Source organism: Pelophylax lessonae (assembly GCF_965119305.1).
Source record: "Pelophylax lessonae genome assembly, chromosome: 3".
NCBI lineage: Eukaryota > Metazoa > Chordata > Amphibia > Anura > Ranidae > Pelophylax > Pelophylax lessonae.
Window position 1 is genome coordinate 26,646,207 of NC_138770.1, and position 15,365 is coordinate 26,661,571.

Below are 15,365 nucleotides of genomic sequence, written 5' to 3' on the forward strand. Positions count from 1 at the left end.
AAAGTTTGCGGATGGCGTTCGCGAACTGCCCCGGCCGATGTTCGTCCATCACTACTCTGCTTCCATTTCTCAATTTAAATGCACGTCAAAAAAACTCCTAAATTCCATACTAAGAAGCTTATTGACCTTGTGTGAGGGATGGAGACCATCTCTCTTGTACAGCTCAATGTCATACCAACTGATTGCATCATGACTAAAGCCTAGTACACATGGACTCAGTGGTGGGATTCAGCCGGTTCGCACCGGTTCCACAGAACCTGTTACTAAAAATTTGCAAGTTCGCTGACTTACTGTTCAGTGGCCATCTGGAATCGATCATCATCTGCTCTGGCTGACTCTCTGCCTGTGGCTGCGGCACTCTCTCTCTCTCTGCTGCGGAGAGGCGGGCCGGGGCCCACACACACAGCACTGGTTGCTAGAGCCACTTGGCATCTAGCAACCAGTGATGTCACTCCTTTCTCCTCCATGCCACCGCGCCGCCACCTCCCCGCCTATTACAATTTGGCCCCGCCTCCACCACCCACTTTCAGCGCAGTCAGCACTGTCTGCACTAAGGATTCTGAAGGGGCCGCCGCTCAACCAATGTTCTTCACTCTTCAGCCTACACAGGTATGAGACACTGACTGACCGTAAATGTTTTTATGCAAAAGGAGTGAAATAAGATAGATAGGCAACAGAGACTCCTATACCATGTGTGTTACACTTCCCAGGTGTCAGGAACAAATCCTCCTGAAGAGCGAACACATTAATAGCGCTGCTAATGTGTTTGCTCTTCAGGAGGATTTGTTCCTGACACCTGGGAAGTGTAACACACATGGTATAGGAATCATCTTGGTAAATGTTTTACAAAGCGGCATCATTTTTAAATAGCTAGGCCTCTTTGACCCTTAAGAAGTGACTGTACTTACCCACTTCTGGACCAGAAGATTTCCCCCCTTAATGACTAGGTCATTTTTTGTGATTCGGCACTGCGTTACTTTAACTGACAATTGCGCAGTCGTGCGACGCTGTACCCAAATAAAATTGATGTATTTTTTCCCACAAATAGAGCTTTCTTTTGGTGGTATTTGATCACCTCTGTGCGATTTTTTTTTTTTTTTTTTTTTTATATATAACAATTCTGAAAAAAAAAATTCACTTTCTGCAACATAACATTGCCAAAAAATTTTTTTTTCATCCGTTTAGGCCAATTTGTATTCTGCTACATATTTGTGGTAAAAAAAATCGTAATAAATGTATTTTGATTGGTTTGCACATAAGATATCACATCTGCAACTAGGGGAACGTTTAATGTAATTTTTGTTTGAAAAAAATATTAAACCATGCTTGAAAGTCGGAACTGGTTACTAAAATTTTTGAATCCAACCACTGCATGGACTGAATGTCGGCCGGCATCAGCCGGTTCAGTAGAAACTGTGTGAAGGGCAGCCGGTCCAGCAGAAGCCAACCGTTCAGCCGACTTCCATCGAAGGGGCATGACCAAAACGGGTCTGGCGATCAGCTCCCTTTTTTCTATATGTTATTTAGGGTGTGGTCGCACTTGAAGTCGCTGCTTTTCTGATTTTTTGTTCACCTTAGCGCAGTTATTTTCCTTTATAAGATCAGCTCCCACTCAGTTCCCTCAGCCAATGGCTGAGAGCACCGACCAGAATGTTCTGGCAGGGGGCTTTCCCACTGTCAGTACACAATAGCTCAGCAGGGGATATCGCTGTACTAACATCGCATTGTTAGTACAGCGTCTCTGACCTGAGCTGTCAGTTTTTTTTTTTGTTCAACCAGCTTGGTTGAATGGAAAAAACTAGTAGTGTGTACTGGGCTTTACATAAGCAAAACCTTCAGCTTTACACCAATCTTTTAACCAAACATTGAACTCTGCTAAATGAAGTGCTTTCTCTTGTTGTCCATTATGCACAGATACAGTAAGACCTCTGAAAATGTAAAAGCACACCCTAACTGTTGAAGATCCTGGCCCAAATTCTGAAAAATCTTTCTGTACAGAACCATTCTGAGACAAATCATTTGTATCAAGGTGCACAACAACATCAACAGTAGCACCAGGCAAACACCTAACTTCCTTTGACACTTCCACGTCATTTCCTAAAAAAAACACCTCTTACATTTGAATCACCAACAAGAAGATGACTTCTCCTTTTGGGAGCCTTATCCACAACACTCGCCTACTTTGCAACCTTGGATGAAACAGTTACTTTCTCAGGATCCTCCTTCCTATGAAGTGAAGGGTCACCAATCTCATTAGCAACCTTTGTATCTGCTTCTAGCTCAGAAAGAACACTATAGGAGTTATCAGAGTTGTATAAAGTACTCGAAACCCATACTTGAGTAAAAGTACAAGTGGAAGTGCTCGATCAAAAAGTGACTTGAGTAGAAGTACTAAAGTATTCAACATTTTTTGTACTTAAGTATTGCAAGTAGTTTTTTTAGAAAATTTTGCTACTCAAGTACTGAAAGTAAAAGTACAAGTACTGTGTTATGTAGTTATTAAAGAAAGAAGTCAAACGTTTGAACATCATATTGTTTTTTATTATTTCAAATGCAGCTTTTATTTATACATACAGTAGCTTTTATTTTCCTATGCGCTGATAATACACATGTTTTGAGCTTCATGAAACTTCCATCTACTGTTCTGGCAGTGGTAATTTTTATAATTGTAACGAGTAACTATGCAGCACAAAAAAAAAATATCGGAGTAGAAGTATTGAAATCATTGAAAAAATGTAGTGAAGTAAAAGTGGAAGTAGGAGAAAAAAATTCTACTCTAGGAAAGTACAGATACCGCATTTCCGTAATTAAGTACAGTGGTGAAGTAGTTCTACTTAGTTACTATACATCTCTGGGAGTTATGCAGTGTCACACCAAAACCTACATGTTTTTGGTCCACAGGCCTTGCTCTTTCAGACCCAACAGTTGTCCACACTGCCCTTCTCCTGCACATTCTTTGAAGAAGAGGTGGACTTTTGCAGAACAGCTCAACAGAACAAATTTGTTAAAACAGCCTCCTAATCTTAGACTGCAGAGCACAAACATGTAGACAGGCAATGTCATCACGTAGACTAGAAATTGGCATACAAATCGGACATCATCCCAGCTTCCAAAATGTACCACCAAAACAAATGCCAAACAAGAATTGCACTGAACTAAACCAAAAATTTAAAAAAAGATTTACTTAAATTCACACAGGTACTAACCAAAGATATGTGAATGAAAAAAAGTGCGCTGATAATTGTGATGTGCTGCTACCAAAGATCCAATGTGTAGAAATAAGTATTGTGAAATTAATTTGGTGCGCTACAATGTGATCTGATGTTTACATAAACAATAATAAACATTAACATGTAAACAAAGCAATAAATATGTTATCCACCAAGTGAATACAAATTCTGAACAAAAAAGTGATCAGTGTCCATACAAGTGCTGAACAAATATAAAAATATTAGTGTCCAAAAACAAGTGCTGAACAAATTCCAATCTCTTTCCAAAGAGAATCAGGCCCCGTTCACACAGGGGTGATCCGACTTCCAGGGGCGACCTCCGAGGTCGCGGTGCGAGCAGCGCGCCGTGACCTCGGAGCGACCGGCACGGACTTCATAACATTGAAGTCTATGACGGTCGCTCTGGGTCGCCCCAAAGAAGCTCCGGAGCCTTTTTCTACTTGTGTCGCTCCTATTAGAATGGGTCCGCAGCTTCCCTATGGAAGGCGACCTACGGCGACCTGTGAGGCGACCAGGTCGCCTCACAGGTCGCCCCAGTGTGAATGGGGACTTAGAGTGTAGAAATGGTGACGAATTATGCCCCATACACACGTGCAGATTATCTGCAGACTTACCAAAACCATATAATATGAGGTCAAACCTAAACACTTTCAATTTGTGTGCAATCCGGCAGGCCCTTGCACTACATAGAAAAGGTAAGTCTGCAGACAAAAGTCTGCAGATAATCTGCACGTGTGTACGGGGCATTAAACTGGTGATGAAGTGATTCCAGCAAGATATGACAGTTTCCCACCACCTCTTGAATGTACTTCTTACCAGAGTGATAGATAAAAGGGGCGTATATGTGATAATCGTTTCCAAGAAACCTCTGGTGACACCTCCAAAACTCAGGGTGAATCAGTAATACCTTCACCAAGTTAACAGGTAGCCTCTTACCGGATATAAAGAAATGAAGGACGTTTTAAATCATTCCTTTCTCCCTGTACTTGTAGTGATGGAAAGGTTTCTCCTGACACTTGCACTCGGTTTAGCACCCATAGCAATTCCACATATTAGAAAAAAGCAAGGAAGGCCACAAATAGTGCATTATCCCCAAGTAAATTTATTGTATAAGGTAAATACACTTACATCAATCTTGAAAAAAAAAAGTGCCTGTAACGATCTGTATCTGCGGATTGTCTGCAGTACAATACCAGCGGTGTAATGAGTGGTGGCACGGCTCCTCCTTCTTCTAAAGAAGATACCGATCGTTACAACATGAATTAGGTACCAATTTGGACAACAGCTCATCTCTCTAATACAGTATATGTTAATTGATAACACCCTGTACAGCTCAGCAGCACAATAACAATTACTCCAGAGAAAAGCTTTCAAAAGAGTGATAGACTACTGAAGATATTTACACCTCCCTTCCATGGATTGTCATATGTGGATTTTACTGATGATGGCCATATCCTAATCTTTTTTGGGTATTTCCCTGGTATACTCTCACGTGTCTGTATTTATCTCTGCAGGTTGTGTGGATGTGGTTTGACTTCCTCCTGCTGTGAATATTTTTATTCCATTCTTATCACTAACCGATCCCTCACCACACTGGATTTATCATGTAATAATCTGCAAGACTCTGGAATAAAACTTCTGTGTCAGGGGCTCCGACATCCCGACTGTACTCTGAAGAAACTGCGGTGAGAATTGTACTATAAACCATATAATAATTACAGGATTCTACAATAAACCTGTGAGAGGGACCCAGAGGTCCAGATTGTACCCTGTAGGAACTGACCAGAGTTGTATAAAGTACTCGAAACCCATACTAAAAGTAAAAGTGCTCGATCAAAAAGTGACTTGAGTAGAAGTACTAAAGTATTCAACATTTTCTGTACTTAAGTATTGCAAGTAATTAAAAATTTTGCTACTCAAGTACTGAAAGTAAAAGTACAAGTACTGTGTTATGTAGTTATTAAAGAAAGAAGTCAAAAGTTTGAACATCATATTGTTTTTTATTATTTCAAATGCAGCTTTTATTTATACATACAGTAGCTTTTATTTTCGTATGCGCTGATAATACACATGTTTTGTGCTTCATGAAACTTCCATCTACTGTTCTGGCAGTGGTAATTTTTATAATAGTAACGAGTAACTATGCAGCACAAAAAAAAAATATCGGAGTAGAAGTATTGAAATCATCGAAAAAATGTAGTGAAGTAAAAGTGGAAGTAGGAGAAAAAAATTATACTCCAGGAAAGTACAGATACCGCCTTTCCGTACTTAAGTACAGTAGTGAAGTCGTTCTACTTAGTTACTATACATCTCTGGAACTGACTAAATATTTTTACTATAAAATGATATATTAATCTTCAGGACTCTACAATATAACTTCCATGTGAGGGACTAAGGCCTCTGAGTTGTATCCTATAACAGCTGTGCTAAAAATAGCACAACAAATTATACTATAATCTGCGGGATTCTGGAATAATCCTTCTGTGTGAGGCAGTCCAAGATCTATGCATGGATTTCCTCCACTCTGTCCCATCCACTGACCAGGGGCGTAACTACAGGGGTTGCAGGGGTTGCAATCGCTACCGGGCCCCATGCTCCAGGGGGCCCGGTAGCAAACCAGTGGGTGAACTTCTAGGATCTCAAAGGTCACACTTGCGACCGGGCCCTGGCATTTCACCACTGTGGGGAGGCCCCAAGATTGCAGGAAGGGGGCCCACTGCAGAACTTGTGAAAGGATCCTGATGCGGGACCATAATAAAAGGCCATGCAATGAGATTAAAGAGCCCCAGGATTAGTGGGAAGAGCCCCGGGCTTGAAGGGAAGGGCCCCGGCCAGGGGTCTGGGGGGCCCTTCATGGTTTCTTGCATCGGGGCCCTGAAGGTTCTAGTTACGCCTCTGCCACTGACTATCAGAAATCAGACTTTATGTCTATGTCAAGGTGGATTGTTGTTTGGATGATATTAAAACTCAGTCAAATTTATTTGGCCCATAGAAACTAAGTGATAACATTTCTTACCCCAAAAAACAAAACCCAGATCGATCCATCAATCTACTGACTAGTAGGGATGCATGAATCTGCCTGGGTTTATTTCCCTGCAGGTTGAGGAAATTCTATTTGAAAATTGCAAAACATGAACGTTATTGTGAGTCCCATATGTTACCTTACCCAGTATATAATAGTATGAAACCATTATATAAAAATGGAAGAATAACATTAGCAGCGCTGTAAAATGTCCTTATTCTTAAAAAAATGTTTCAAAAAAGATTGACAAGAAAAATATATATAGTCCTATAAAGTCCTTTCTTTCACCGTTGTTTAGATGTATCAAGGCTCACACCATGCACCTTCACCATACCTCTCGGACTCCCCTTAAAGGCAATGGACACTCACCATGTTGTTGTGTAACTTGCACATTAATCGCTAATTTCTCTATCATCCATTGACAGATGCAGCTCTTATGCTTCTTATTCCATTGGGTTATGCTGCCCCCTACAGGAGTAGTACTAGGTAGGAAAAAAACAGTTCACCACGCCTACGGGGGCTGTCCCTATAGGCATAACCCCACACACCCTGCTCCAGCATACCAGTTTGTTTCTGCCTAGTGAAAGAGTAGGACCTAGGTTTCCTGCTGGGACTTCGGTCTCAGTTTTTTATTCTTTTAAAGAATATTTAGTTTTATTTTCTTTACTCACTTCTGCTAGTTAGTGTTCAGGGGTATCCTCCTGGTGAACTACAAGTGATAGCCGGCTGAGGACTCGCACTGAATAATCTAGATCCTTAAGGTCTCCCAGCCTAGCCTACAAGAGTAAGCAGGTTATAGTCCCGCACTAGGCCTCGCCACGACAGAGCCCTGTTTTGGATGGGGATGAGCCTGCGAGTGGATGTCTTGCTGGGACTCGACGACCTGGAATGCCCTGAGTCGCAGAGTACCTCTCGGCTGGCAGCAGACCCACTCCAGGTGGGAGATGGTCTATCCGGAGTGGAGCCCACCCGATCCATGGTATGGTGAGTAAATGCAGCCCCCCCAAATCCCTTAGTGGTCTTGGGGGGGGACGCAGGCCTACTCCTGGGGATGGTAGGACCTAGTACTTCCTAAAAGATCCCCCTGGCCTTTCTTGATCCCTGGCCCTGTGCCCTGCCCCCTGCCCTTATTGCGTCTTTCACCTAGGGGGCGCTATTGCTGCAGCGCCTGGCGTCCTGGGGGGTGAAAATGATACCTTTTCCTGCTGAGTTTTGTTGTAGATCCTCTGTGGCCTCCAATGTGGGGTCCCCTGACTGCATGGCGCACCGTGGGGGCCGCCATCTTTAGTGTGCGCATAGGAGAATTTCTCCCCATTGGCCTGCATGGTGCAGCCAATTTCCCTGTGCTTCCCATTGACTTGCATTGGCAGCCATTTTTGTGTAGCCTTATGGACCTACAAAGGCTGTGTGACCTTTCACATTCTTTCCAGGCTTTGGAGGTTTCTGAGAGAGGTGGTAAAGTACTGGGGTCTCTGTAGGTATATCCCTGTGCACTCTGCTATCTGCATATATTTAAAGGGGACTCTGCATACCTCGGTGATTGGCGGTGGGTACCACGCTCAGTGCTCTTAAAGAGACAATACACCTGTTTTCTTTTGAACTAATTATGGAGTCTCAAGCAGTGGTTTCACCCTCAGACCCACTTAGAACGACTACCAGACCTTTCGAATTGCAGTCACTGGCCGCAAATTCAGCAGCACTGGAAAGCCTGGCGACCAAGGTCAATTTTGTGATGAAAAAGGTTAATAGCTGAAAACGGCCGCTTCCTTCATTGTCATCGGGGGTGTCCTCTGATTCAGAGGCTGATATGGTCGCCACGGACGCCCCTCTCCTTGAGGGATCACTGTCCTCACAATCGGATGGTGTCCTCTTCAGCTACAGTGTGGGAACGCGCTTTGGTGGAAGCCCTGATTGTTTCAGTAAGGGAAACTTTAAAAATGGCAGATGAGCCCACACCGGCAAACCCCAAAAATCGGGCAAGGTTTTCCCTTGTCCCGAGAATTTTCATGACATTGTTAATGAACAATGGAGGCGCATCAAGCACGTGCTAGTAGTGCCTAAGCACTTTAAATGCCGTTATCCCTTTGCTGAGACAGTTTTGAACCATTGGATGGTACTGCCTAAGGTGGATCATCCTGTATCCAGATTGAACAAATCTACTAAAGTGCTTGTGGAAGATTCCCTGGTATTTACGCACCCGGTGGACAGGCGGGTGGAATCCCTTTCCCGCCATCTTCATTGGCGGGTTCAATCCTGAAACAGATTTTTGTGTCTGTTTTGGTATCACAGACGGTTACGGAATAGGTTAAGGTTTTTAAGGGGAACCTAGATGCTGACTTCGTTTCCCCAGAGCTGATTGAACTTATGGGCCGGATGGCCCAGGCCCTGGTGTTCCTGTGTGATGCGTCCTTGGATGCGACCCCTGGTGGCCAGAGTGTCGACTGTGGGGATTGCCATAAGATGCATGGTGTGGCTGAAAATCTGGTCGGCAGACCAGGCTTCCAAGAAGGCCTTAACAGATCTCCCTTTCCTGGGAGAGCGATTATTTGGCGACTCACTGGAAGGTCTAACTGGTGGAAAGAGTACTCTTCTTCCTCAATCCTCCAAAGGTAAGGCACCCCGTAGTAAGCGGGGGCCTTCTTTCACCACTCATAGACATTTTTTTTGTGCCTCAGGGGCGCAAGAAAAGGGTAAGCCATTCAGGTCTTCTGGAGGGGCTAAAAAGCCATGGTCAGCCAAGACCAAGAACAGCCAGTCCGGTTCTGTGGACAAGTCCTCTTCAGCATGAAGGGGCGCCCTCACCTGTTTCTGTGGTGGGGAGGATATCTGCCCTTCTTTTAGGAACCCTGGACTTCCTTCATTCAAAACAAATTCGTTCACAAACTGATTCGTTCCGAGTACAAGATCGAATTTCGGTCCTGACCGGCGAACAGGTTCTTTCGGTCAAATCTTTGCCTGTCTCCGGATCATTTGAAGGATCTCCAAGACACAGTGCAGGATCTCCTTGCTCAAGGAGTTATTGTGCCGCTTCCTCCGTAGGAATGCTTTCAAGGTTTCTATTCCAACCTGGTTACGGCGCCCAGAAAAGAGGGCAAGGTGCGTCCAATCTTGGACTTCAAGGCTCTGAACCGCTTTGTGCGGGTGCAGAAGTTTTGAATGGAATCCATTTGATCGGTGAAATGGTCTTTAAATCAGGGGGATTTTCTGGCCTCCATCGATATCAAAGATGCCTATCTACACGTCCCCATCTATGGGAAACACCGGGAGTTCTCAATTTGTGGCGTTACCCTTTGGTCTCGCCTCTGCTCCCAGAGTCTTTACCAAGGTCTGGCCCTGGTATTGGCCTTGTTATGCCAAAAAGGGATTGTGATTCTGGGATATGTGGACAATCTCTTATTGAGAGCCGACTCTCCTTTGGCTTTGTTGGATGACCTGTTAATTACAGTTCAGACCCTTCAGGAATTCGGGTAGAATATAATTTAAAAAAAATCTGCTCTGACGCCTTCAGTGAGGTTGGATTATCTGGGGCTGACTCTAGATTCCGCCTTGGCGAGGATCTTTCTTCCCCTGGAAAACTTCAGAAGTTGCAGGGAGCGATCCTGGTTCCTGTTGGAAACCGATCTGTCCTCCTTACAGACTTGCATGAGAGCCCTGGGTCTGATGGTATCAACCTTCAAGGCAGTTCTGTTTGCTCAGTCTCACTCGAGACCTAAGCAAAAAAAGATTCTTGCCAAATGGAACAGGGATCCACAGTCTTAAGACAAAATGATATGCTTGAGCCGACTCACGAGGTCTGCTCTATCCTGGTGGATCCAGTCGCCAGCATTGTATCAGGGCAAGTCCTTCCTACCACTGTTTTGGACGGTGGTCACCACGGACGCCAGCCTGTTAGGCTGGGGTGGAGTGTTGGGGAAGCTTTGGGCCCAGGGGACCTGGTCAATGGAGGAGTCTTCTTTACTAGTCAATATTCTGAAGCTCAGAGCAATCAAGCTTTGCCTGATCCCCTAGACGAATCGGCTACGCGGTTCTTCGGTTCAAATCCAATCGGACAATGCCACAGTTGTGGCTTACATCAATCATCAAAGGGGCACCAAGAGTGTCCTGGCGGCCAAGGAGGTGACCGAGATTCTGGTATGGGTGGAAGACAATGTTCAGGCTCTTTCTGCAGTCCACATTCCGGGTGTGGAGAATTGGCAAGCGGAATACCTGAGCCATCAGGTGCTGGATCAAGGGGAATGGTACCTTAGTCCGGAAGTGTTTCATCTCTTCATCCGGAAGTGTTTCAACTCCTATGTGTCCAGTGGGGAAGTCCGGAGGTAGACCCGTTTGCATCTTGCCTCAACAAAAAATTCCAGAAGTATGTGGCCACGTCTCAGGATCCTCTGGCTGATGCCACAGAAGCCTTGGTGGCTCCTTGGAGCCAGTATCGGCTGATCTTTGTCTTCCCTCCGATAAAACTCTTGCCGAGGTTTCTTCGCCAGGTGGCGGTGGAAGGAATTCAGGTCATTCTGGTGGCCCCAGACTGGTCTTGTTGGTAGGTAGACCTAGTAAAATTGGTCGCCGATCCTTCATGGAGACTTCCTCTGAGGGAGGATCTGCTGTCCCAGGGGTCGATCTTCCATCCTGCTTTACGGTCGCTGGCTTTAATGGCATGGCTGTTGAAGGGCAGGTGTTGAGAGATAGGGGTCTCTCTGAATCTGTGATTCCTACCCTGTTGAAGGCTAGGAAGGCGACTTCTAGGAAGATTTATCATCGTACATGGAAATCGTACATTTCATGGTGGGAATTGCTGAAGTCGTACCCTCACTTGTTTTCTATAGCTAGGGTTTTGGCTTTTTTACAAAAAGGGGTTGAGCAGCAGTTGGCTTTGGGCACTATTGCGGGCCAAGTGTGGGCTTTGGCTATTTACTTCCAATGTCCGTTGGCTGCCTATGCCTTGATTCGCACTTTTATTCAGGGGGTGCGTCATCTGGCTCCCCCGAGGAGATCCCCGTTGCCTCTGTGGGATCTCAATCTGGTTTGTCTGTTCTTCAAAAGCCTCCTTTTGAGAACATTAGGGAGATTTCTCTGCTTTCTTTATCCCAGAAGGTTGCTTTTCTGGTGGCAATTACTTCTGCCCGCAGAGTGTCTGAGTTGGCGGTGCTGTCTTGTCGTTCGCCTTATTTGGTGGTCCACAGAGATAGTGGTCTCCCTAAGATGGTGTCTGATTTCCATCTAAATGAAGACATTGTGTTGCCTTCACTCTGTCCAAAGTCCAAGCACCCCAAGGAAATTGCTTTGCACTCTCTGGATGTGGTTCGGGCGATCAGGGTTTACCGGACGGTCACTGAGTCGTTTAGGAAATCAGATGCTCTTTTTGTCCTTACTGAGGGATCTCGTAAAGGTTTAGCTGCGTCTGCTGCGACTATATGCAGATGGATTAGGCAGACGGTTGTTCAGGCTTATTCATTGAAGGGTCAGGTTCCTCCCTTCTCTGTGAAGGCTCATTCTACTAAGACGCTGAGTGCTTCTTGGGCTTTTCGCTTTAGGCCTCAGTAGTGCAAGTTTGTAAGGCAGCGACTTGGTCGTCTGTGCACACATTTACAAAATTCTACAAGGTAGATTTGTTGGCATCTTCGCATGCATCCTTTCGCTGCAAGGTTTTGCAGGCTGCCGTTTAAAAGAGACTCATTTGTTTCTCTTTAAGGGTTTTTTCTTTCATGTGTGAGCTCCTGTTGTTCCTGGTTGAGCTTCATGTTACCCAGTTGGCTAAGTTTAGCCTTTGGAGTTTACGTTAACTATTTGGTTTGCGTTCTTCCCACCCCTCATGCCTACACTGCTTTGGGATGTCCCAATGGTATAAGATGCATAAGAGCTGCGTAAAATCCTTTTCTCTGAATTCCATTGACAGACGCAGCACCCGCCCCTCTGATATGGGGATGGTTTGTGTCATCTTCTCACTGCTTGCAACAAAACTGGTATGCTGGAGCAGGGTGTGTGGGGTTATGCCTAGAGGGACAGCCACCGTAGGCATGGTAAACTGTTTTTTTCCTGCCTAGTACTACTCCTATAGGGGGCAGCATAACTCAATGGTATAAGAAGCATTGGAGCTGCGTCTGTCAATGGACTTTAGAGAAAAGGATTTTATGGTAAGTTCTTCCAAAAATCCATTTTTTTAGTTAATGTGAGTCCCATTGAAGTCTCTGTTTGGGAATCTTGTTCAGAATTTCTTGCTTACAGAAATCTTTAGTATCAAAACACAATACGGAAACCAAACGATTCCACTGGTAAGGGACTTCAACCCCTTCGTGCCTAAAGGTAAAACAAATGTTAATGCCTAAGCAAAATGTTGCAACTTTGACATGTGTTAGCAAAACCGTATATTCACCGATCAACCATAAAATTATGACCACCCACAAAATATTGAGTAAGGCCCCCTTTGCTAAAACAGCCCTGACCTATTGAGGCATGGACACCAAAGTAACATCCACATGAATAGCAGGTTTCCAAGCAGATCATTGCCATCACACTGCCTCTGCTGACTTGTTTTTTTTTTTTTTTTTTAATTTAGTTGTATAATTCTTGCTACTACCAAAACCCTCCACCAAAAAACAACCAAAATAATTTCTCCTTTTCGGGAAGATCGCAGCAGTACCACATATGTGAATGTTAGGTATTGTTTGTACCCATAGTACAGCCCAGAAACAATGGTACGCATTTTGCTTTTTTTTTTTAATCCTTCTTAAAACACACTGACACTGACTGACACTGCTAATATGTGATAATACTAATGCTTTTAAAAAAAAAAATCCTGCCCAAAATATACTGACCTTGACCTTTGACCTTTACTTGACCCAAGCCCGAACCCTGGCACTGACCGAAACAAAACCTTGATCTAGCTATTTTTGTTTTAAATTTTTTTTTTATTTTAGATTTGGTTATTTATTACTTTACACACGGTTTTGTTTATTTCTTTCTCCCTGCAAGCTTAGGACAGTCGATGCAACTTTTACCTAAATACTTTAGTAACACTTTCAGTTCAACATGAACAAATACATTAGAGAGTCCCCTAACTATATTTATTAGGCTACCTGGGCATACTTTCACATGGTAGTAGTCCATAGTTGGTGTTCTCCAGGAGTTGGTAGATCTCTAGACTCCTGGTGCCTTTTGAAGGTCTTCAAGGTGCAGCAGTACTCTTTAGCAGCCATCATAATATTCTCTTGAGCAAGAACTCTTGGACCCCGGCCTTCCCCTTTTTTTTATAATATGGGGAGGTTAGGCTGGGCCCAAAAAAACAGGGAATAGCAAAGTACAACATTGAAGATTTTTCTACCCTAATGCATTGTATGCATTAAAAAAACTTCTGTCAAAAGGTAAAATGGTCCATTTGTTCATCCATGCTTAATAATAACTATTTCGTTAGGAGTACAAATTATTATTATCAGATGAACTGCACATCCTGTATTTACCATTCTTCCAATATAGGTGCTGTTTGACACATTCTGTATGCTAACTTTTTGCTTGTACAAATTATCCAGAAAACAATAAAAATTATGGGAAAAAAATAAACTTCTGTCCACCCTTATATTTACCCAAGCCTTGATCCGGTCCACCTATGTGCATGAGAGCAGCAGCTCTCTCTTCTTCTCCCTGCTTTCAAAGGCTTTGCTGAAAGACCTTCCATGGCTTCATTAGGTACTCTGGCACCCAACTAGGTACCCAGGCTTATTCGGGCCTCACCCCCAGATGGGGAATTTGCATGTCTTCATCCAACACAGTGTGTGCCCGCTTGTTATTCTTCTCTGTGCCCAGCGTTGCTGCTATTGTTGACTGTGTCCAGGTTGGAGGATGCAAGGGCATGCAGGATAGCTGGGCTCCCACTCCAGAAATGACAGCAGAACTATATAAGGGGTGAGGCAATGGCTTTCTATAACCTGGAGCCAGCATTAAAGTTTTGCACAAGGGAGCTATTTACAGAAACTGGGTATGCTATTTGGGCTTACTATTGTGAGGCAAAGTTCTATTGTATGTAAGGTGATATATTTAATGGCTGTGAGACTGTGCTATGCTTTGTATGGGGGCTATATGTTTATACTCTGTTAGTTATAGGATGAGCAATAGTGAATCTACAGTAGATATAATACCTGGCTGGTGCTTTGGGTTTGGAGTGTTAGTGGGGGTATATGGTTTGTAGCTTTGGGTGGAGTGGCAGTATTTTTGCTGGACTGATAGGAGGTTTGTATATGTTAATGGGTGAATTTGATGTGGTGAATAACGTGTTTTGGGTGGAGTGGGACTGTAGATGCAGGGTTGTTAGTAGTTTTTGAAGCGCGGTTGTATAGGTCAGTGGGGGAATGTGGGCTGCTTGTTTTGAGTGAAGTGGGAGAATGGTTGGATTGATAGGAGTTTTGAAAGGGTGTCTGTATGTGTGGTTGTGTAGTATGCTATTAGTAGTGGACAGAGGCGTAACTAGATTTCTCAGGGCCCCGGTGCAAGAAATCATGAAGGGCCCCCCCCCCCCCACCCCCCGAAAAAGCATATTTTTGACACTTTTTTTTTTTCCAATGTATAACAAAGTAAAACATTTGTTTCTGGTTTCAAAGGCGGCAATGGTGGTGGGGGTGGTATCAGTGGCAGCAATGGTGGTGAGGGGGAGTGGGATCAGTGGCGGCAATGGTTGTGGGTGGGGGGTGGGATCCGTGGCGGCAATGGTGGTGAGGGGGGGTGGGATCAGTGGTGGCAATGGTGGTGAGGGGGTGTGGGATCAGTGGCGGCAATGGTGGTGAGGGGGTGTGAGATCAGTGGCGGTGGCGGTGGGGCGGAGGGGGGAATGGGAACAGTAATAGTGCTGGTGGACTAAAGAAACACTTCCAAATTCACCCATAAAAGGAAAACAATTACAGAGTGACCCTATGCACTCAGGAGTATAGGACACATATAACACAATGCTGCTACTTATATAGAAGTTATTATAGGTAATGAAATCATGTATAAATGTTGTAATATGAATTAGATCACACAATACAAAATATAAAAATTTCAGTAGCGCAGGAATGGTGGTACCTCCTAGCCACCTGAAGGGCCCTTTCACACGGGCGCTCTGTATGTCCGCAACTCATCCTATTTTTTTG

General features: G+C 44.3%; 2 protein-coding genes across 2 annotated transcripts in view; one reads left to right on the top strand and one right to left on the bottom strand.

The window, feature by feature from the left end:
• LOC309550260 (uncharacterized protein) overlaps window positions 1-15,365 on the bottom strand; it is a gene marked incomplete at both ends in the record, with an annotated part of 1,652,360 nt that overhangs the window by 590,889 nt on the left and 1,046,106 nt on the right. The window lies entirely within an intron of this gene.
• The window catches only part of LOC309550697 (NACHT, LRR and PYD domains-containing protein 3-like), a 220,724-nt gene that overhangs the window by 190,239 nt on the left and 15,120 nt on the right, over window positions 1-15,365 (top strand). The window contains exon 6 of the mRNA XM_082251031.1: window positions 4,745-4,915. Coding sequence (XP_082107157.1) covers window positions 4,745-4,915 — 171 coding nt within the window. The remainder of the gene's footprint in view (window positions 1-4,744; window positions 4,916-15,365) is intronic.